General features: G+C 35.4%; 2 protein-coding genes across 3 annotated transcripts in view; both read left to right on the top strand.

Moving 5' to 3' along the window:
- The window catches only part of LOC136024993 (SWI/SNF-related matrix-associated actin-dependent regulator of chromatin subfamily E member 1-related-like), a 33,654-nt gene extending 26,987 nt beyond the window's left edge, over positions 1-6,667 (top strand). Inside the window, exons 6-7 of the mRNA XM_065700607.1 lie at positions 2,740-3,081; positions 6,139-6,667. Coding sequence (XP_065556679.1) covers positions 2,740-3,081; positions 6,139-6,551 — 755 coding nt within the window. The 3' untranslated portion in view covers positions 6,552-6,667. The remainder of the gene's footprint in view (positions 1-2,739; positions 3,082-6,138) is intronic.
- Positions 6,668-12,553: 5,886 nt separating this feature from the next.
- Positions 12,554-22,078, top strand: part of LOC136024991 (NF-X1-type zinc finger protein NFXL1-like) — a 40,835-nt gene continuing 31,310 nt past the window's right edge. For both annotated transcript variants that reach the window (XM_065700604.1, XM_065700605.1), the window contains exon 1: positions 12,554-12,707. In XM_065700604.1, coding sequence (XP_065556676.1) covers positions 12,659-12,707 — 49 coding nt within the window. In that variant the 5' untranslated portion in view covers positions 12,554-12,658. The remainder of the gene's footprint in view (positions 12,708-22,078) is intronic.

The following is a 22,078-nucleotide window of genomic DNA, read 5'->3' as shown; positions in this document are numbered from 1 at the left end:
ACTGAATATTATTTAATATATAATTATATTGATTGCTGTAAGCTCATCAGTTCAAAACTTAAATTTACTGTAACTTTTATGTTTATTTTCAATGTTTTAGTAAGTACAAAAGAAAATATTTTTAAGATAATTTGTGTTCAATGAAGTGCCAATGACGCAGTAGGTTTTAGACTTTTACAGTTAGGGAAGAGGGCAGTGCCTAAACTCTTGTTTGTAGTGAAACTGTCTTGGAAAGAGCTATTAAAATTAAACCAAATATAACTTACGTTTATTTTTAATGTTGTAATAATTACAAAAGAAAACATTTTTAATATAATTTATGTTCAGGGAATTGCCAACGTTCGTTGGCGTTTTAAAGAAAACATTACAAAGAAACAAATTATCTATAATATATAAAACATTATAAAGAAACAAATTACAAAAGAAAACATTTTTAATATAATTTGTGTTCAGGGAATCGCCAACGTTCGTTGGCGTTTTTTTTTTGTTCGTTTTAAGCTTGATTTGCATATTCAATTAAAGTTTTACTCGTTTTAAGAATCATTTATTCATTTAGATTAGTAACTGTTGTATGTTTGGATTGTTTATTTAATTTCTGTTCGTTTTGGGTTTCATTAATTCTTTAATAGTAATTTCTGGTAATTTTGAGTGAGTTACTGTAGATTTTTATTTCTTCTGATCTTGAGTTTCATTCTTGGAGTAGATATTTGGATTACTCAACTCCAATAATTTTTTCTGTTATTCTTTTTCTAAACAAAACTAATTTTAAAATTTTCAGGTATTTTTCTAGTTTGAATTAAAACATTAAAATTATTACTCAAACACTATAAATATTTTTGCAGTTTGCATTGAAATAAAATTATATTATTTAAATTTTTCAGGAATTATTCTAGTTTCAATTCACCAATCAGATTTTTTGTAAAACCCTAAAAGAATTACTGCATTGTGTATAACTATATCTACATGCTTTTTATAATTTTAGAAATACTATTTTGATCTTCATATGCAAGATAATGTTAATAACATTTGCTTCTTCAGTGTTGTTCAAAAATGCAGTTTTTCGTACATAATTGATTCTATTTAAAAAAAAAATTTTTACTACAAAAGTTACTAGATGTAGTAATTTCCTTTCAAATCAGTTTTGTTATTTGATCTTTAAACTATTTTGAGCAAAATGGCCATCTAAAAATTTTGGTCGGATGCATTTGTGGAAAAGGTCCTTGGGGGACGCTTTTGAGTCTTAAAAAGGGCACTAGAACCGATTTCTAATTGAATGAGCCCCTCTTGAAGTTTATTCGATCATCCTTTCCATAAAAAGCATATATGCCATATATAAACCATATATTTTACAACAATTGTCCCCGGGCCCTTGGGGTTGTGTCGGCGCCGGATTTTTTTATTTGATCTTTGAACTATTTTAACAAACAGAGCTATCTCAAAATTTTTATCGGATGCATTTGGGGAAAAAAGGCGTGTGGGAGGGATAGTTGCCCACCGATCACTTTTGACTCTTAATAAGGGCACTAGAACTTCCGATTTACAATCGAATGATTCCCCTCTAAAGTTTATACGACCATCCCTTCCATATTAAGTGCCTCTGGGGGAAAAAATAAATAGTTAATAAAACATTGGACCCCTTATGGCCTATGCCTATACTTTAGGCAACGCTATAGTGTGTTTGGACACTACTGTCCTCCCCCCTCCCTTTTTTCAGAATGTTTTGAGTGTGTGTGAATAGACCTAACTAGAGAGGAAAAAATCTCGGCAACCGCTTCTTTTTTTTGTATTTAAAATACATGGTTTTTTGTTTGTTTGGTTTTGTTTTGTTTTTTTAATCTGTTTTGGAAATCTTATTATTTCTGGATAGCTGTTCCTTCATTTTGAATTGAATGAAAAGTTTTGTATCTTTGCAACCAGGTATTTAAGATTAATTTCGTGATTTACTATAACTGTGTGTTGATTCTTATTTTCTTTTCTTATCCCCCCCTACAAAAAATTGGCTTTTAAATAAATTCTTATTTATGAGCTTGCATCTGTGGTTCAAAATAAACGGCAAGCTCAATTCTATGGTATGCTACTACCATTCACTAATAACAATTCAGCTGACAATCTTATAACCTAGTAGCACTGAGAAACAATCTTATATAATTACTGGAGGGCAAAAGGATTGTTATATCTGCAGTTTTATCAGCTAGGATAAATTGACAGTAGCAACAGTGAGAAAAGGATACGTTATTAAGCACTATAAATTTGTATAACTTGAAGAAGATATAACACTTTATTGTCTTCTTGCACTTTTTGGCAGCAAAATTGTGGATTTTACTTGAGTTGAAATATCGAAGAATCCCTTGGGGGTGGGTGGCCGTTTAGAGGAAGTCTTAGAACAAATTTATTGAAAAAGTTCATCTTAATTTCTGTATATATCCCAGATTTGTAAAAATTTAAAGTCTCAAATTTGAACAAATAGGTTATTTTTGAAGCTCAATAGTCTACTTCAACCATCAAGACCTGGCAAAAAAGGTTTTTGTTTTTCTGTTTTTAGCCAGCCGCTTGAATGAAGGGATAATATTTAGTATTTTTTCATGTCTTTTTTACAGTTCAGAAAATAGTTCAGAATATATTCGAAATGAAAAGTATAAAAATGTATAGAATGTAATGCATCTTCAGTCTCTCAACTCAGTAATGTTTTCTCTCAACCCTTGAGTCTTTAATGTACGTGATCAACTGTTTTTATTTAAGGTCCATCAGAGTCAGAAGAGTCTCCAAAAAAGAAGCGTGTGAAAGTTGAAGAAAAAGAAAACATTAAAAAATCTCAGAAGAAAAAGAAGAGGAAGGCGAGGACACCCAGGGAAGAAAGAAGAAGAAGGAAAAAGCGATCCGCAAATACGTCTATGACTGAAGAAAAGGACCCTGCTGTTGAAGCAAAAGAAACGGAGTCTGTGGTGGAAGAAAAAGAAACAGAATCTGCAATAGAAGAAAAAGAACCCGAAGAAAAGAAAGAGGAAGAAAAGAAGCCAGAAAAACCTGAAAGAAAGCCTCGTTCTAAACCAGTTGAAGCAAAAAGAAGATTTAAAATCACTGGTAACTCTTTTCTTTTTCTTTCTTTAAATTATGCTTCCGTTTTTGAGTTTTTAAAATTCGTAGCACGTGACGAAAACTTCTCCGTCTTTTTGAAATTGTGCCACATAAACCTGCAAATTTTGCAATTTCTAAGATTCAATTAATGTTTTTTAACGTAAAAAAAAGGACAAAAAACTCATCATCAAACATCAAATATCCCCCCCCCCCCGTCGTAGGTCTCTATGGCCAGGAATGCAAGGAGAGAAAAAAAAAGACCAAAATAAACACTCAAAAGGAAAAATACCAGTCAGTCGCCAAATTGACTATCCGCTGGAAACTAACCTGGAGCAAAATGCCCGGTAACAAAACAACACACAATTCCAACTTAGACCAGAGACATTAGCTACATGTGGGAGTTATAAAGAAAAAAATATGAATATACATATAAATATAAATAAATATGTAAATTGTAATATGTAAATGTAACATGTAAATGTAAACATGTAAATGACACTTTCTATCCAACTCAGGTAAGGTATTCCAGGCAGAAAGAAAAGGAGTCAGGGGCTTGATGTCTGATCAAGCCCCTGTCTGATCGAGTCCACTGATGGACTGGTAGAATCTGAATATTATCACAATTTCGAAGATAATATGTAAAATGGTCAGAGACAAGAGATGGTCTAGTATTTAAGGGTCGCAGGAACATCGTCGTGTAATTGAAGCAAGACGGAAGACACGTAAAACACCATAAGATGAATTCAAATCAAACAATGGCTTATTACTAGAACTTTTTGTTTCAAGGATAAGGTTCATTTCTTTATACCCTAGAAATTGGTATTGAAGGTATGAAAATGTTGACATCAATATCGGAGGACGATGAGAGACGTAAGACTAAATTTAACTATGAAACGAGATTTTATAATCAGCACAGGGATAATGTGTTTGAGCATTCTAAGAATTCATAGATTTCTCGATATCTTTATTTTAACTTTACTAATTGGATGCCTGGAGGAGAGATTCTCATCAAGAAGAATACCCCAGGAACCAAACATAACGATCACTTGGTCTAGTGAGAGAACGCTTTAAAACATAAATTTCCGAAAGTTGGGGGGCAAGCCTGATAAATTTGTGATAAAATCAGGAAGCTATAATGAAATAATGATCACCTCTACTTTAGCTGTTCTACATTGAAGGTAAAAACTACCCAAAAACTTCCAAGGAGTTGCTTGTCTGTTTCCATCTGACTCGACGAGGACCAAGTGTTCAATCTGTATTTTTTGGGGTAGGTGACTAGATGGGATGTTGACCCTGTTGTTGCTCCAGAATCACATGTTTTTCTATCTGTTTATTCGTCCTTGGTCTTTTGTTTTTAATATTAAATACATTTTTCCTCACTACTTGAGTCAATCTTTAAGTATCTATGATCCTTCATTTGTAAAACATGGCCTATGCATCTTAGGTTTTCTTTCACAATACTTTTAGAAAGTGGTATCGAGTCACTTTGTTTGTACAGACGTGATATACGGTCAATAGAATGAGCACTTACAACTATCCTTAGAAAATTCCCCTTGAAAAACGTAACATGTCTTCCTCAGCCTTTGAAAGTGTCCACACTCCGGAACCATATATGCTCTAATTACCGTGGCTTCCAATATTCTAAGCTTAGTTTGAGGACTTGTCTTCTTATTCTTCCTAACTTTGTTCAATTCTGGAAAAATATTCTGTGCTTTTGCTATACTACATTTTACATCTTCCCTGTATCAGCCATCTTTGCTAGTAATACTACCTAGTTAAGTGAAGATATCCACTTGATAGATTTTTGCATTACTTAACATTGCCTTTTCTACTATTACTGCTACTAATAACTCACTGCAGCACCAAGCCGCCTGAGGCCAACACAGCTACGCACGCTCCTCCTCCAACCTAATCTATTTAAAGCCTCCCTCTTTACACCCTCCCAGGAAGTTCCCATTTCGTTTAAATCTTTATTTATGACATCCTCCCAACCCAGACAAGGACGACCTGCTTTCCGTGTAGCCCCAGACGGTTGGCCCCACCATGAAAGAATCGGACCTTTACGAAAAGTTTTTCTGTCAACTGATTCAAATGCCTCTTTATAATTTATGAAACTGAGGACTAAGGGGGTCTGGTGTTTTAGGCATTTCAAAATTAGTGACCTAAGAGTAAAGTTTGGTCGACGCATCCTCTCCCTTTCCTAAAATCGTACGGTTTTTCCCTTAAAACTTTATATAGACATGCTCAAGTAATGTGCAACATGTAATTTGCTACCAATATAAATCTAGCTTATGCCTCTGTTATTACCACACCCATTTTTATTACCTTGCTTAAAAAGTGGTTTAACTAAAGTTTTCAAATCAGAAAGTGTCGAGCCGAGGGAATGTTCAAGATTAAACTTGCATCCCTTTTTACACTTTAAAACCTTCTGTGATCAGCTGTTCATTTGCTTAATTTATATTTTGCCGTAGGGGCTGTGACGGGTCATGCCATCCCGAGAGGTATATTTATTTGAATTTTTGGGAATTGTGAGAAAAAAACAATCACAAAGTTTTGGTCAAATGAATTGAGAGGCTACAGGGGGCTGGGTGGCATAAAGGATACTGGAGTGGGGTTGTTTACCTCCTAATACCTATAGATCCTTAAAAAGGGCACGAAAATTTTCAATTTGTGGTCGAACAAGCCTTCTCCTAAGCTTCGACTACCACCCCATCCATACAAAATGGTTGGGATAAAGTTAAATGAAAAATAATATATTGAAGGCACGTGGCTCGCTACAAAGTTGACTCTAGAGCCTTACCCCTGATTCAGAGATCTAGTAAACTTTTATATTTTGAATAATTACCAGCTGTATAGTTGGATAGACCGGACAGCAGGTAAATTATCTAGTGCCAACATTGCTTCATAAGATTTAGAAAGACCAACAGCCGTATACTTATCCTCGGTAAATGTGACAATGACCTTGAAAACAGCTAGTAGAGCGTTCTTGAGGCACATACCTTACTCAAGATGTCAGTAGGGTAGACCCTACAACTGAATTAATATATTTTCTTATTGTTTTAGATACTCCTAAACTTGAGATGTCAATATTTACTGATGACTTCTTAGAGGTTAATAAAGGTCGTGAAGGAGAACTACGTCAGCTTCGTAAAACAGTTGGTGACCTGGAAGAACAAACAGTAGCACTACGTCATTATGTAAGCTCCTTAGAAGAAACCCTGTCATACCTTGAGACGAGCTGTAATGAATATAATAGGCTCAATTGTGATTTGAGTCGCTACCTCGTTGATCTTAGCACTGTTGTAGTGGAAAGTTTTGGTAAATTGAAGCTACCTGAGTGTGGAACTTTAACCCATGGAAATCTTGGAAAATATACTGAAGAGCTAGTAAAAATTTCAGATTCTACGGGCAAAAGCAAGAATGATATATTGAAACTGGCTCGCGAAATCGCCATGTCTATAAAGTTGCCATCATAGTTTTTATTTATTTTTTTTTCTTTGCTTTTGTGGAAGTTTAAAATTGGTTTGTCATTCCTTTGTACTTTTTTGAATTGATTACAAGCGATAAAAAAATCTCCTTGTGACCAATGTAGAAAATGATACAGTAAGGTTTTAATTTAATATTTTGTCTTGTTTTGTTCTGTATTTTCGTTCAGAATTTAGTATTCTGTTTATCCTAATTGATTTTGAATAGTTCGACCAGCCAAATTTGATAACAGATTACAAAAACGTCTAACATCTGATATTAAACTACAAATTATATTTCAATCACAAACCACATCTCTAAATGCCCACCAGGACAAACTCAAACGAAATCTATAAATTACCATCAGTAAAAATAATAATAAATATCTCAGATTCAACGGAGGAGAACAAGAGCTGAAATAGAAGAAAATTTTAACGCTAATATAATGTTACGTCATTAGCTACTTTTAGTTCAATAATAAAAACAGTATTGTTTATGTACAACTCAAATATTTTTTTGAGCTTTCAAATATTTATTTTAAAGCTTTCAAATAAGCTTTTGCTAATCAGACTGGAAACTTAGACTAAAATATTTGTTATAAACCGCATATTGCCTCTAACTTTGTATAGTTTATTAGTTAGTACATATGCCAGAAAACGCACATAGCCAATCCTGTCTAATCTGCCCTCGTGAAACATTTTTTTTTTTTTTTGCAATTCTTAGTTAATTGATCTTTTTTTTACGAACAGATTCTAAGTTAACTGAAAAGTTGACTATGAAACTACTATTAAGATTTCTTTATTAATAGATATATATTAAGAATGTATGGCAAAAAATTCAAACTCGGTAGCGCATGCTTGCCTCTATGGCAAAATATGATGATTCATTTAAGATTTTTCAGATTGAATGATGTAGCTGTTTATTAAAAGTGCTCACTCAGTGGCTATATTTTAATGCTTGAGTTTACTTTTAATCTATTAAAAGGAAACAAGAGGAGTAAAATTCTCTCAAAAAGGTTGATTTCCATTTAGCCAAGATGATATCGGTGTAGTCATTATTTTGACTGTTTCAGGCCTCCTTTTCCTAAACTTGATGGTCTGTTCCTAATGTCTTGTACGGATTTCGTTATAGGAACTTCAAATTAATTTCCAAACTTTCCGTTCTATTTGCAAAAGTCTGGTAAACTAATTAGTTCACTTTCTGGCAAATAAAACCCTAAAAGTGAAAAAAGTAGATTTGTTTGTTAACTAAGCTTTGTTAAATCGAACGCAACTTAAATAAGGCATTTAAGTGCCTAGTTAGTTTTTCGGATTGATTTCGTCACTTTATTAGCTAAAACATAGCTTTTAAGCAGCTTTTCAAGGATTTACCTTCAAATAAATTTCTAGACATGGCACAGTAGCAATTATGCTGGTTATAACATTAACAACAACACCAGATAAGAAGAAGCAGGCTAAAGAAACAACCAAAATGAGCAAACACAAAGGAAAACTAATGTAATAATTCAAAGCAAGCAGCATCCTGATACAATAACGGATAGTAGTAACATCCATCCCCTCCCCTTCTCCCTTTGTGCAATTTTAAACTATATACAAATATATTAAACAAATGACATTATAAAGTGCCAAGATGACAACAACACCAGATAAGAAGAAGCAGGCTAAAGAAACAGCCAAAATGAGCAAACACAAAGGAAAACTAATGTAATAATTCAAAGCAAGCCGCATCCTGATACAATAACGGATAGTAGTAACATCCATCCCCTCCCCTTCTCCCTTTGTGCAATTGTAAACTATATACAAATATATTAAACAAATGACATTATAAAGTGCCAAGATGACAACAACACCAGATAAGAAGAAGCAGGCTAAAGAAACAGCCAAAATGAGCAAACACAAAGGAAAACTAATGTAATAATTCAAAGCAAGCAGCATCCTGATACAATAACGGATAGTAGTAACATCCATCCCCTCCCCTTCTCCCTTTGTGCAATTGTAAACTATATACAAATATATTAAAGAAATGACATTATAACATCCCATTTTTATCAATGTTTACCAGTGATTTTTGAGTAAATTTTAACTACGGTGAAATCTTTCAGTTGTCCAATTTAAAATGCAATATTTTGAGAGTATTTGATTTTGACTCCTAATTAAAGGACCAAAAGTATATATTAATTGGGTAAACAAGGTAGTCATGTTTTTTCCTTTTTGGCTCAAAATATTAGCCTTTCTATCTCTGTTAGAAGCGATCTGAGTGTTTTGGTTCTTGGTCGAACAAGGTTGGTTGTTGGAGCTCTTATATAACAATATTGTACTGAGCTTGGTCAGTTAGAATTGAGCTTCAGATCTTCCTTCTCAATGTAGAAAATATTTTTTTTTTAATGAACTTGTTCTAAAAAGCAGCTTTTGAATAGGACAATTGTTGTCATAAGGTTATTGTTCTGGTCCGACAAAAGTTAATGGAAAACCTCTTTTTCTATACCAATATTACAGAGAGGAAGTTATGCTTTAGGGTTACCATAAACATTCTTAATTAATTTTTGAAAGCAAAAGAAAGACAAATCTAAAAAAGCACTCTGTTTATCAGGCCGTTTATCACAGAAAATCAAAACTTGTTCTGCTATGCCCCAACGCCGTATTGATTTATTGGTGGTTCTCCGGTGAGGAGAAAAGTCTCGGGGGTGTGTCGGCACGACGCCGGTACCATGGGCACGCCACTGTTTATTTTGATGAAATCAGCTCAGCTAAGTTAGCAGTGAAAAATGTTCTTCTTTGAGAAAGCCAAGAGGAAAAAGAAATATCTATGGCTAAAAACCCTTAATTTTTGGTTAACCACCCCCTTCGCGAGAAGTAACGAAAACCCTACTCCAGCTTGCAATCACCCTTCCTACTTCTGTTTTTTTTTTCTTCTTTTTTTCTCCCTCGCTCGCGGGTTATTGGATGGTCATGGAGAAAAGATTAAGGATTCATTAAAAACCTAATGTTTACATCAAGTCGCTTTATATAAATAGGAACTGATTGAACCAGATAAAATTACCATATGCCACCTCAAATGGCACTTCTTGTGCAATGTTATGGGGAGGGGCATAAGATATTAGTTAGACCGTTTTTAGAAAGGTCTTGTATAAGGGACTACAGTGTGAATATGAACTCGATTGAACGATTAAGCAAAGTGCCAGATGCAATGAAAAGTCCGCTGTGTTAAAATTTCTAATATTAAAGTTTTACAGTATTAAAAATATCTAAGCCCTCGTAGCATAGTACCAAAGCGCTCAGCTCGCATCAGAGAATAACAAAGTACAAACCTCAGTGGAAACCCTATTTATTTACGAACAGGGATTTCTAGTTGTTCCGTGTTTATAGAGAGATTGAGTTATCATAGGAGGGTAAGATAAAGTTTAACATAGGGACTCTGGTGGTCATACCAACCCCGAAGGCAAACTTATCAGATATTTAAAAGTTTTTAAACAAAACAGATATCTCAACATTTGATTCGACTCCTTAGGGGCAAGAGGAGGGCTGAATGTCAAAAAAGGAACCGAGAGGGAGGCTGATTGCCTTCCAGTAGCTTTCGGCCTTTAAAAATGAAATGGGAACTATCAATTTTTAGTCGGATGATCCTCTTCAAGTTTTTAAAACTAACCCCTTCTATTTGAAGTCGTTGAAAAAACTTTTTGGCACTTTCCAGGTCCTGTTTTGGGCTGCATGTTGAGGGGAAGCAATATTTATTTTTTATGTCCTTTCTGCATTGAGGACCCCTTGGCTCAAAGTTTCGTCTAAGTTGCTGGCCAATCCAAAAAGTTCGGCTTTTTTTTAGCTCCCTTTGTTAGAGGAAGGACCACTTTCATTGGAACTAGTTTTTTTTAATGATTTTTTACATGAATTTCCGGAGCGTTTTTCCCAACCCATAATATCGCTTTAGGCGAGAGATTACACGATAATGTATCTGTAATGTCTGCCGAGCTAAATGCCATAATCATGGCATTGGATTTCGTCATGGTTAATGAATATATAACTGTTAATATTAAAAATATTATAATATATTCTGACTCTTTATCTAGCCTTGAGCTGCTATCTTGAGCTTCTCAATACGAGATGGATATTGACACTTTTCTTTGTCTTAGGATTATTGATATTCTAGCTTCAAAAGGTATTTTAACTCATCCAGTATATTCCAAGCCACTCGGGTATATTTGGTAACCATAAGGCAGGTGAAATAGAAAAAAATGCTTTAAATATTGACCAGCGAAGTGGGAGACCAATCCCCATTAGAGATATTTACCGCTGGAGACTTGCAGTGGTACTGATAAATAATAAGAATCCAGCCCTGTCACCTTTCCCCAGTAAGCACCTTTCTAAGATTTATCATAGAATTCAGTCAGGTTCAAATGGGCTAAATTTTCAGACTTTTCCATATCAGATTTCTAATTCAAGTGGTGAAGTTCCCTCCTCCCCCCTTTGCAGGTCATGTAATCTTAAAAATGAAACAATAGATCATTGCCTATTTGAATGTAATATGCTGATGTCTGCACAGTATACCCTGCAATGTAAATTGTTAGAATGCTTCAAACACCACAAAATTCCACTAACGGCCAAAAGTCTTGCTGACCATACTTGCAAACAGAGCTCAATATATATTCTCTTATAATTCAACTGCTAGCATCAAAAGATATACTACAAGAAATCTGAGCAGATACAAATTATGCAAGTCAAACCTGCTCCATAGCTCTGTCCATCTCACAGAGTGAATCAAAAGGAAAAGGGCTGAATAGTGTTGACTGAAAAGCCCCGACTGCTGAATAAGAAGAAGAATTCCCTTGGTCCAAGTTTTTACTGATGAAAGTTTCAAGCTGATCAGGAAAAAAGCTTTTGTCGCTTATTTCCAGGCCCTTGACCCCTCTCCCTTCCTAGAGCAAAATAGTGATGCTCCTTTTGACCAAGAAAACAATCCCTGAAAGTTTCATGCCACTAAATAAATACTCCCTAAATAATTCACGCCAAGAAAATAATCCCTGAAAGTTTCACACCACTGGCCTCCAAAATCAAACATGTCCCCTCTCTCTTTTCCACTTTAAAAAATATCTGTAAAGAATTGCCAGTTCGCATAATTTATGGCTCTCATCACAGGGGCTCTGGGGGCTATGTCTTCCTTGGATTAATTGTGTTGCGAGAGCAACACAGCGTTTTTTCTTATTGACGGTTCTGGTTGTCACTGTTAAAAGATCCTAAATTGCCCCTGTGAGAATCAACCATATACTGTTCGTCCATATAAACTATGAGACTGCATAGGATCAAGCCCAGTTGAAAAAAATTTTGTTCTTTTCTTTTTGAAATTTTGTGAATTTTGTTCTTTTCTGTTTAATACAAACCAAATTGCGTTCATATTACGGATCCATATCCATCTTAATGAAAAGAACAGTTTTTGGCAGCGCGCCAGTCGGGCAAATTTAGTCAAAAAGAAAATATGTAATAATAGAGACTTATAAGAACTTCTCAGAAAACAAAACAAACGTCCCGAAGAAACTTTTTTCTCGCTTAGAGCCGGTCCTTTAATTTTCAAAAAGTTATAAAACCTTTAAATTTCCCTCTCAAAAGTGCATCCCGAAAACAAAAGAGGAATAAGGCCCATTATGCTTCATACATGCCTCTGAGAATAGATTTCATCGAATACATGAACAGGTATCATGAAAACACGGATTGAAGTAAACTCTACCGTTTACTGGATAGCGAGAGGCTGTTGAAAATCGGTTTATTGAAAACTAGAGAAAAATTGACTGCAAGCCCTGGCACGCCGCTGATTTCCTTTAGGTGCAGCTACTCGCCGCCGAAAAGGAAAGTGGCGGGGTCTAGTGCCGTGATCATTGTATCTAAGGACTTAGACAGGAATATCATCTAAGTCCTCTGCATAATGTCCTATCGGGCAGAAAATTTTAAACCTGAGTATTTTTTACTATGATTGACGAAGATTAAGATTTTAGCAATTTGATTAAACCAAAAAACGAAAATTCTGGCAAAATGGTGTAAGATTTTGTCAAATCGACTAGCCAAAAGCAGACTAAGGCTTCTTGTCTTAACGGTGCCTATTGCAAAATCGGAAAATTTTGAAAGAATTAAAAATGACAAATGTAGGAATTTGTACTACTGATGATGCTGACAAAGTGATTGGTGAGACTTTACTATTAGTGGTTTTATTTTATACAGATATAGCTACCCCTTTCTTTCTGAAATAGATCATGGAATCACAAATTTTTTTTTTTAGGCCTAAGCTATTCAGAATGCTTCCATGTAGACTGTAGGCTACCTATTAGATTTCAGAGTTGCTTCTGCTTTAGTTGAATGCATGGATAGATTACATGGCTATTGCCCTGGGAAATAAGTGGGAAACCCATCAATTTGATTAGCCTGAAACTAAGAAAGCAGGATAGCCTAAAAATAACAATTTGGTAACACTCTTCTCTATGAACTCCCCCAAAGGAAATACAGTAAAATTCTAGTTAATTGACTTCTTGCTATCTCAGAAAGGGTTTAGGTTAGGAAAATGAAACTTTCAGGGATGAATCTACTGACTAAAGTGTGTCCTTGGAAGGTATTTTGAAGTACCCACCTCCACTTCTTCTCCCTCTAAAGGGCCCTGAAATTTACCTAGATGACAGGTCTATACCTATTAAAATTTTGACAAAACAACATTTTACCTTAAATTTCACTTACTAGTTGGTTTTTATCTGCCTTTAGTTCTGAAAATGCAATTCCTGTTAGGCTATATGAGTAGAATTTTGAGCCATATCAATGTTTTTTTTTCAAAATTTAGGAAATTTATTTGCATATCTTTAAAACCTTGTAAAATGGAATTAAGCAAAGTTCTAAAGCTGAAAATTTTTTTGTTGTACTTCAATTAAGCAGAAGATCTATTTTGCAAGGTTTCACTTTTATAACACACATATTTTTAAAGGTCATCAAAGGTCAGGGCCCTCTAGAGAGAGAAGGAGTAGAGGTAGTTGCAGTAAAATTCTAGTTAATTGACTTCTTGCTATCTCGGAAAGGGTTTAGGTTAGGAAAATGAAACTCTCAGGGATGAATCTACATACTAAAGTTTGTCCCAGGAAGGTATTTTGAAGCTACTACCTCCACTCCTCCCTCTAGAGGGCCCTGACCTTTGATGACCTTTAAAAATATGTGTGTTATAAAAGTGAAATCTTGCAAAATAGATCTTCTGCTTAATTGAAGTACAACAAAATTGTTTTCAGCTTCATAACTTTGCTCAATTCCATTTTATAAGGTTTTAAAGATATGTAAATACATTTCCTCAATTTTGAAAAAAAAAACATTGATATGGCTCAAAATTCTACACAAATAACAGGAATTGTGTTTTCAGAACTAAAGGCAGAGAAAAAGCAACTAGTAACTGAAAATTAAAGCAAAATGTTGTTTTGTCAAAATTTCAATAGGTATAGTCATGTCATGACTAGCAAATTTCAGGGCCCTCTAGAGGGAGAAGGAGTGGAGGTGGGTACTTTAAAATACCTTCCCGGGACATACTTTGGCCTGTAGACCCATCCCTGAAAGTTTCATTTTCCTAACCTTAACCCTTTCCAATATAGCAAGAAGTCAATTAACTAGAATTTTACCATAGTTGCTTCAAATTACCTTCCTGGGACATACTTTAGTCTTTAAATTCATCCCTGAAAGTTTCATTTTCCTAACCTAAACCATTTCTGAGATAGCAAGAAGTCAATTAACTAGAATTTTACCAGAAATACTAAGTGTAAATGTACAAGCAGTCCATCACAGGAGGATACATATTAAGAAAACAGTCCTTAATTTATAAGATGCAAAATAATCCTAGTTAACATATTTTGCAGCAGGGTAATCTTTATCTTCACTTCTTTTTCCAGTTGAGCTATAACATTTTTGAAAAAGCTGTATTTTTGATAAGTGTTTTGTCTGTTTTCAAATTTATGATGAAAGACATGATGTCCTACAAAAGAATTTATAGATAAGTGAAACCTTGCAGCACAAAGTTTCTAGAAGTTTTTTTTAGTAATGATCTACCATAGCACATGTTTACTCAAAAACAGTGAGATATTGAAATTATATTAAGTACAAGATTGTGCCTGAAGGAAAATTTGGTCAACCTGCCCAAGACTCTAGACAGGCATGCAACTTCAAAAGCTAACACATAAGTATGCCTATTTGTCCAATTTGAGAGTTATAGCTACTCCTGCTGTTTACCAAAACACTTAAAAACTATAGGTCTCCCTATTTGCCTACAAGTCCAGGGGACTTGTTGGTCATGTGTCAATCTTAAAACATGGTAGTCTGCCTCAGACTAAGCTGGCAATCCTACTAAGCTTAGGTCACTTGTTTTACTGTGAGTCCAAGCACATTCAGTCCTCCCCCTTTTGTACACACACCCTGTCAACATTGTCTGTCACAAATCAATCCAGAAATCTTAACCATCCATTTAGTGTCCAAAAGGCAGGCAACAAAGCTCATACCAGTTTTGCAAGACAAGCTGTATGAGAAATGCCTTGTATCCCTTAAACTCCTCACCCTAGTCTATTGAAGGAAGAGAGGAGATGCAGTTGCTACTTGCAAACTGCTAGAAAACAACCTCTCAAGTCAAGTATTCTCCTCATTCCTTCCAAGTACAGCAAGAGGTCACACAAAGGAGCTGCAAGTCCACTATTGCTATCAACATGAACACCAGCAATTTTTCTCTGTATGCACTGTCCTTTACTGGAACAGCCTCTCCAAAGCCACCATCCAGTCCCAAACCATAAATGCATTCAAGAAAGGAGTTGATCAGGATTAGGGCAATGCAGAGTGTAGAATAACCTGGGATGCCAGACCATAGTCATGTCATACCACCAGCAAGATGTTCCACAGGAGGCTCGTCACCACCTTGTCTTAACAGACATGCAATTTAAGGTAATTTTAAGGTAAAGTTCTATGGATATCTACCTTAACTCTCCCAAGATGGATAGATAGATCATAGACTATATATCACCAAGTGAAAATGACATCATTTTTATACATTCCTGAAAAGCTTTACTGCAGCATGCCAGAACTGCTGAACATAAGAAGAATGTTACCATAAGGCTAATGCTGAATCAGATTAATCTCTTGGCAGATTCCACAGAGACCAGCCAACTCGCAAGACTGCCCATGCATTTATGTGCTTTTCCTAGTGCAGGATGAAACAGCAGTTGTAGAAATTACATGGGCTCTGATGATGATTGAGTCTAACTATTCTGGGAAATCTGCTGAGAGAATAGCAGATGCATAATGGAAAATGTTTAGAGATACAGTGGTTAAAAACTTCTCCTTTGGGCAAGCTCCTCCTTATTTCTCCTTATCTTTTAAACAAATCTCTTGGATCCCATTTCTGGAAGATGACCCTTGATGAAGTCAGCAACAATTATTATGCTGTTTAGTTTGATTCAATCACAAACTCAGAAAATAAGAAAGAGTCTCAAATGAGGATCTGATTCTGGTTGGAAAAGATGAAACAAGTGGTAGGAAGGCATATGAGAACTGTGTTTATTGGACTTGTCTCAGCTGAAGTCAGAAATAACCAGAACAATCATTGAGAGCAGTTTATCTATCTCTAAACTACTAGCATTAATTTTTGATGGTCTAAACATGAAAAAAACTTTTCTGACTGATTGACAGTGAAAAAAAGTGAATTGACGGGTGGGGAAGGTCTCCTTGATATTGATAACTGCAAGATACATTTGGTACCCAATGCTTTTTGGAAGGGTTTGTAGGAAATTGGCAAGAATTGTTCTGATCTGATCATCAAACAGTAGTACTTTTTTAGGGGCTGGCTGGTTAGAGGAAAAGACCACAAGAAGATTCAAGAGAAAACTGGCTCTGGTTTTGAGTTTTTTCGGTTTTGAATCTGATTTTTTGTATTTGAACTTAAAGCATTCAGAAAAAAATGAAGAAAAAAGCTCATTGCATGACATGATAATTCTCAGGTGGTCTGCTTCTTAATTATTATTTGGCCTCTGATTATGGAGAGATATCAGCAAATGATCATTGCATTTTTTTTTCCTTAGTCACATGTTATTTGGTGTTGTGTCACTGCTCTTTCTTTCAAAAGCTTTCTAAAACTGAGTTTTGAGGTCCATTTTGTGTCCATAGAGGTCCTTTTTTGGTTAAAAAGAGGTCCCTAAGTCTGTGTTTTTTACCACTTAAACCTGTGGCAGCCCTGCTTGGTTCATTTTCCTGTTTTCTGAACCAAGCTTTTTTTTTATAAGGCCTGCAAAAAAAAGAAAATGGGGCTATTATCTACTCTTAAAATAGATGTAAGAATCAAATGAAACATGGCTGACAGTTATGTGGTTGTGAAGGTTGAAGTTGCAGGAGCATTTCAAATCATTCACTAAAAATGCAAAAAAAAGTATATTATCTCATGCAGAACAATAGTTGTACACATAGTATATATGGTTTAATAAATATGTCTCTCTTGCAAATGCCACTTAGAAAAAATTTTGAATAGAGTAAAAAATGTGAGGTATTTTCCAATATAGACAGATGAGATGAGTGATGTTACTTCAAAAGAACAGCCTGTTCTTGATGTGTACTTCTATGACAATAAAAGAAAAAAAAAATAAAAGATGTGATTTTGTGTTTCAACACTGCAAATGACCTGACTGACATAGGTCTTGCACAGCAAATTATTAGATTGTGCTTAGAGTTTGGATTAGACTTAAACAATTTAGTTGGAATTGGCTTTGATGGAGGCAGTAGCATGTCTGGTTTGTACATTGGCACTCAAGCAGAGATACAAAAGCAGTATCCACTTGCCTTTTACATGTATTGTGCTCTGCATTGTTAAAATCTTGCATTGGTGAATGCCTCCTGACTGAACTTACTTTGAATGTTGTATGGACACTTGCATTTTTTTTTTCATCTTCCTCCAAACAAACTCAATCATTAGCTTCTGTACTGGCACCTTCTGGCATACCAAAAAGCAAAAGCTCCTTCACTTTTATGATACACAGTGGGTTGAAAGGCATTATAGTGTTACCACTTTTCTGGAGGTTCTCCCTACCGTCGTTGAAGTCTTAGAGATCTTTGTTGAAAACCAGTCCAATTGGCATCTAATGGTCAAAAACAACTCCTTAGTAGCAGCCATACCCAAGTTCAGCTTCCTTTTCTTTCTGATTTTTGTTGGAAAAAGTAAGTTCAATTCTGCTTTCAGCTTCCATTTCTCTGCAAAAGGACAATTTAGATATATTTGCCTGCTGTAAACAATTAAATCTATGCAGGTCTTTGTTAAAAGAGATAGTAGTAGCAGATTTTCTGCCTATTTATGGATAAGCAGTCCAGGCAGCTGAAAATGCTGGGACACTCATCTCAATGCCAAGACAATACCATCATTGGTAATTCATCTCTTCATACTCCCTTCTTTTTAGAAGGGATTTGTCTTTTCCTTGTACCTCTAGAAGCTATGTTTAGAACTCGAAATTTCTTAACCACCAAACTACAACATTTCAAATCCAACTTCTGTTCCCTTGTTTTATTGTCAATTTTGTAGCTGTAAAACTGTAAGCTGTTCTGTTTTTCTAAGACTAGTCTCCTTGTTGAGCTGACTGTCTGGCAAACCAAATGGAGGTCCATATGCAAGTCCCAATGTCCTGATAAAGTCCCTGAAACTTTTGATGTATGCAACAACTGCTTTTTTCCATCTGTGCATTCACTCTTTGTTGTATTCTCCATCATCCCTGTTACCACAGCATTTACAGAGTTTTCACTTAACAGCTTAGAACATGCCTCCAAAATCAAACAGGAGAGGACAGGCTGAACGGTCTATCAGTTGTGATGTGAAGATGGATATTAATAATGTTTTAAGCATCTCTAGAAGGAAATACAGATGGAATAATATATAAGAAGTATTTACAGTGATTATGTTGTTCTGCATCTGATTCAAGGATTAGCAAGATTAGAGCTTTTCAATTTGGTTAATTGAGCTCATTATTTTATCTTTTTTTTTAGTAGTATAGTAATTAACAAGCTCAAAAAGGGGACTATGACAACAATATACTCAGTTGCTGGAAAGTTTCTCGACTTCTGGTAGCTTTCACTTGGTGGGACTCCCTGAACACAGATTTTAAATACACCAATGTCTTTCATCCATGGAGTTATAAGCCCTAAAAATAAGCAAAGGGTAAAGGTGATAGCTTGATAACAACTAGATTTAGTCCTAAAGTTTTGTCCACCTAATTCAACTGCCTTCCAAGACAGCAAGAAGCCCTTTAAATAGAACATTACTGTCCTAAATAATAACCCACATTTGTTCACTATCTTCAATATCTACCTTGGTGAGATACTGAAGAGGTTATATTTCCAGTGGTCACCCACTATAAAACATTCTCCCCCTTATGAACTCATATACAATTGTAATAATATACTTCCCCATTGTTTTGAATCTCATAATATGTCTCCATCATTGAAAAAAAGGATGAAATCTAGTTTCTCCTAAGTGATTATTGTAGCATTAGATAAAACTGTTATTCAAAAGGATTTAAAAATGTGGATACCAATGGAAAGAAACATGATATTCTGATTAAAAGAAATGTGCTGCACATTATGAAGTAAGACTTTCATTGTTTTAGTGTTTCCTTTTAGTTCTTCATTCATTTAAGGACTATAACTAGGACGGTCAAGAGTGGTGTGATACACTTTCAAGAGGGGAGCAACCTTTACGTTTGGAAAGAGCATAAAATAAGGAACCAAATAATACATATTAAAGATGTTTACTTAAGAACTACTAGCTGTCAAAAAGGCTTAAAATCCGCATCCTCTTTTCAGACCTTCTTCCAAGACATCCAGAGAAGTAGATTTCAAGCCAAACTGAAAACAGTCATTGCTTTTTCAAAGCTAAAGTAAAACAGTTCAAAGTAGTTTTACTTTCGTCATGGAAAGGCAGTGTGGTCTTTGAAGTTATCTATTTCAAAGCTAATTAGATCTACGTTGCATGGGCAACATGAGGTGTTGCGGCAACCTTTGCTCGGCTTCACCGAGTAAAGTGTTGCGAGATCAACACTTTGGTTTTGTTTCCTTGCTGCGACTAAACGCTGAAGTTGTTAATCTGTAAGGATGCTAAAATACATACTAGGTACACTAACTCGCAAAAGTTGCAAACTCCTCATTGCTAAAGATGATTGTAGCCTTACAGCCGATTATTACTTACAAGTCCCCTACATGTCTTACCACTGGAACCAAATTGGTCTTACCATCAAATACAACAGAAACAAAAAATAGGTACACCAACTAGTAAGAGTTGCGAACCCCTCATTGCCGAGGATGATTATGAGCTAACAGCCGACTGTTGCTTACAACTCCCCTATATGTCTCACAATTGGTATCGGCCTATTTTTGGTTTCAGTGTGTACCTTACTACTGAAATTGTCAACCCCTTTAAACTTTCAAACTGGTATATCTCATGAAGGAATTTTTGTACAAAAAAATGGATGACATATACTTCAATCAGCTCATCAAAAGCTATCGACTGCTGTCGAAAAAAAAAAAAATCTATCTGTCTTAGTTCAAAAGTTGACTTTTTTGCCGTAGGGCAACTTTCTAACGTCATCACTTAGAAAGGAGCAAAGGATAAACTCTAATTTCTTTAGCAATGAGAGAACTTTTAAAGTTTAAGAGGCACATCTGATACCATTTCTCTACCGCAATCCCAAGTGCGAAAAACCGAATGATAAACTCAGCCGAAATCACGGCAGCACTTTCGGACCCATGGGAAAATGCTGCTTTTTTGCTTCTCTAAATTTTTCTATTTGTCACTCAAAGAAGATATATTGGCTGTGGGGCAGGGTAACTGTCGCATATATTTAACACTTATACATTTTAGTCCATCTTCAATTCGAAAGTGGTGCCTGCCTGCTTGCCTGCTAGAACGGAGCTTTCCACTCGAAAGCATAAACATGGTTTGATGAAACGAAAGCTTGGCTGCATAACTTCAGATAGTCCTCTCTGACATAGGCTATACAACTCCTCTTCACTTCACACACTATAGGCTCTGGCTCAAGGACAAGCAAAAACCATCCTTTTTGGCCCCAGGCAAGAGTTCTACGAAGCTTTCCAAAATGTAAATTCATATTCATCAATCCGGCCTAAGGTCCACACTTTCCGTAAAAACCGCAGAGGTTAGACCCTTACCACTTTCTAGGAATAAGCTGAAATCGGGATGCTAGGAACAAAAAAAAAAAAAAAAACCACGACAAAACCAAAGTGTTGCTCTTGCAACACAATGAATATAATTGAAATTCATTTTAAGTTATGTAAAACAATTTGCTCTAACAGGTTATTTTGAATGATGTCTGAATGCATTTAGAAAACCTTTGAACAATTTTCTTGTATAGAAAATTTGAAATGAAGATTTTCTCTTATTCAAACATCACACTCTCTAAATCACATGTGTCAATTAACAGCCCTCTTTTGGGTGTCTTGATGTGCTTATTAAGAGCTAAAAAATCTTAGGAAATGGTTTCAGGACTTTGCAGTTATCCAACCATGATTAGTAAAGTTGGGGGATGCAGTGAAGATGTGAAAGGTGGTATAGGCAATTTGCAGGGTGCTTTTTTGCAATTAAACAAAAAATAATTGAGGGATAGAAAAGAAGTCTGCAAACTAATCATCAAATATCACAATAGAAATATTAATGGTTAAATATAGGATGTAAAAAGGCAAATAAGCCGGCATTGGAGTTTCTAGTCCCTACCGGCGTTGCTGATATCCCTTTCATGGCATTTCAGCCAGGAAGTACAGTTGGGAGTTGGGGGCCAGCCATTCTGTGCTTTCGCACACCCCTCCTGTTTATCTTACCTAGAGTTATCCAGGTACACGTTTAGAGCTGGGTTGACTCTGGCTGAACTTACAGAGTCATGCTAATGACCCCCCTTCTAAACCAAATCACCAGAAACACCTGGACTTAAACTCCTGTCCTCATGGAAAAAGGCTTTCAAGAGTAGTTTGCTAACCACTCAGCTCATACAGCTTAAATATGGGGACTTGAAAGGCTTAGGAAGATTTGTTAGATATTTCCTGTGGAATTGTCTAAGGATGGTTTTAGGTACTCGTTTTACTGACCATATATCAGATAATAAGCCTTACGAAAAAATTAGTTTGATCTCACTTTTTTTTAGCTACAATGAAAAAAAAATAGCTACAATGAAAAAAAAATTAAATGCTAGGCCGCGTTTTATGGATTGGTGGATTTATAGTTTGTCAAAATTGTCCTTTTTGGCCTTCTATCTTGGCCAAATTAAAATTAGGTCATCCCTGAATGGGGGAGAGGTCATTAGAAAGTATTTCTAGGAAATTGAAACTTTGAGAGACGGGGTAAAGGATGAAGCTCTCATTAAATTGGGAGGGGCAAGGAGCATGCATAGCTGTTGGACTTGGACGGTTTTGTGCTGTAGTGAGTTGCTAGTAGTAGTAGTATATTTTTTCATCTAATAAATATGTTGTTGTTTTTTTTTCGCCAAAATGCAAGGACTGACACTTGACCAATT

Source organism: Artemia franciscana, chromosome 3, assembly GCF_032884065.1.
Source record: "Artemia franciscana chromosome 3, ASM3288406v1, whole genome shotgun sequence".
NCBI lineage: Eukaryota > Metazoa > Arthropoda > Branchiopoda > Anostraca > Artemiidae > Artemia > Artemia franciscana.
Note: the sequence above shows the minus strand (reverse complement) of the source record. Positions and strands in the feature narration are given on the sequence as shown.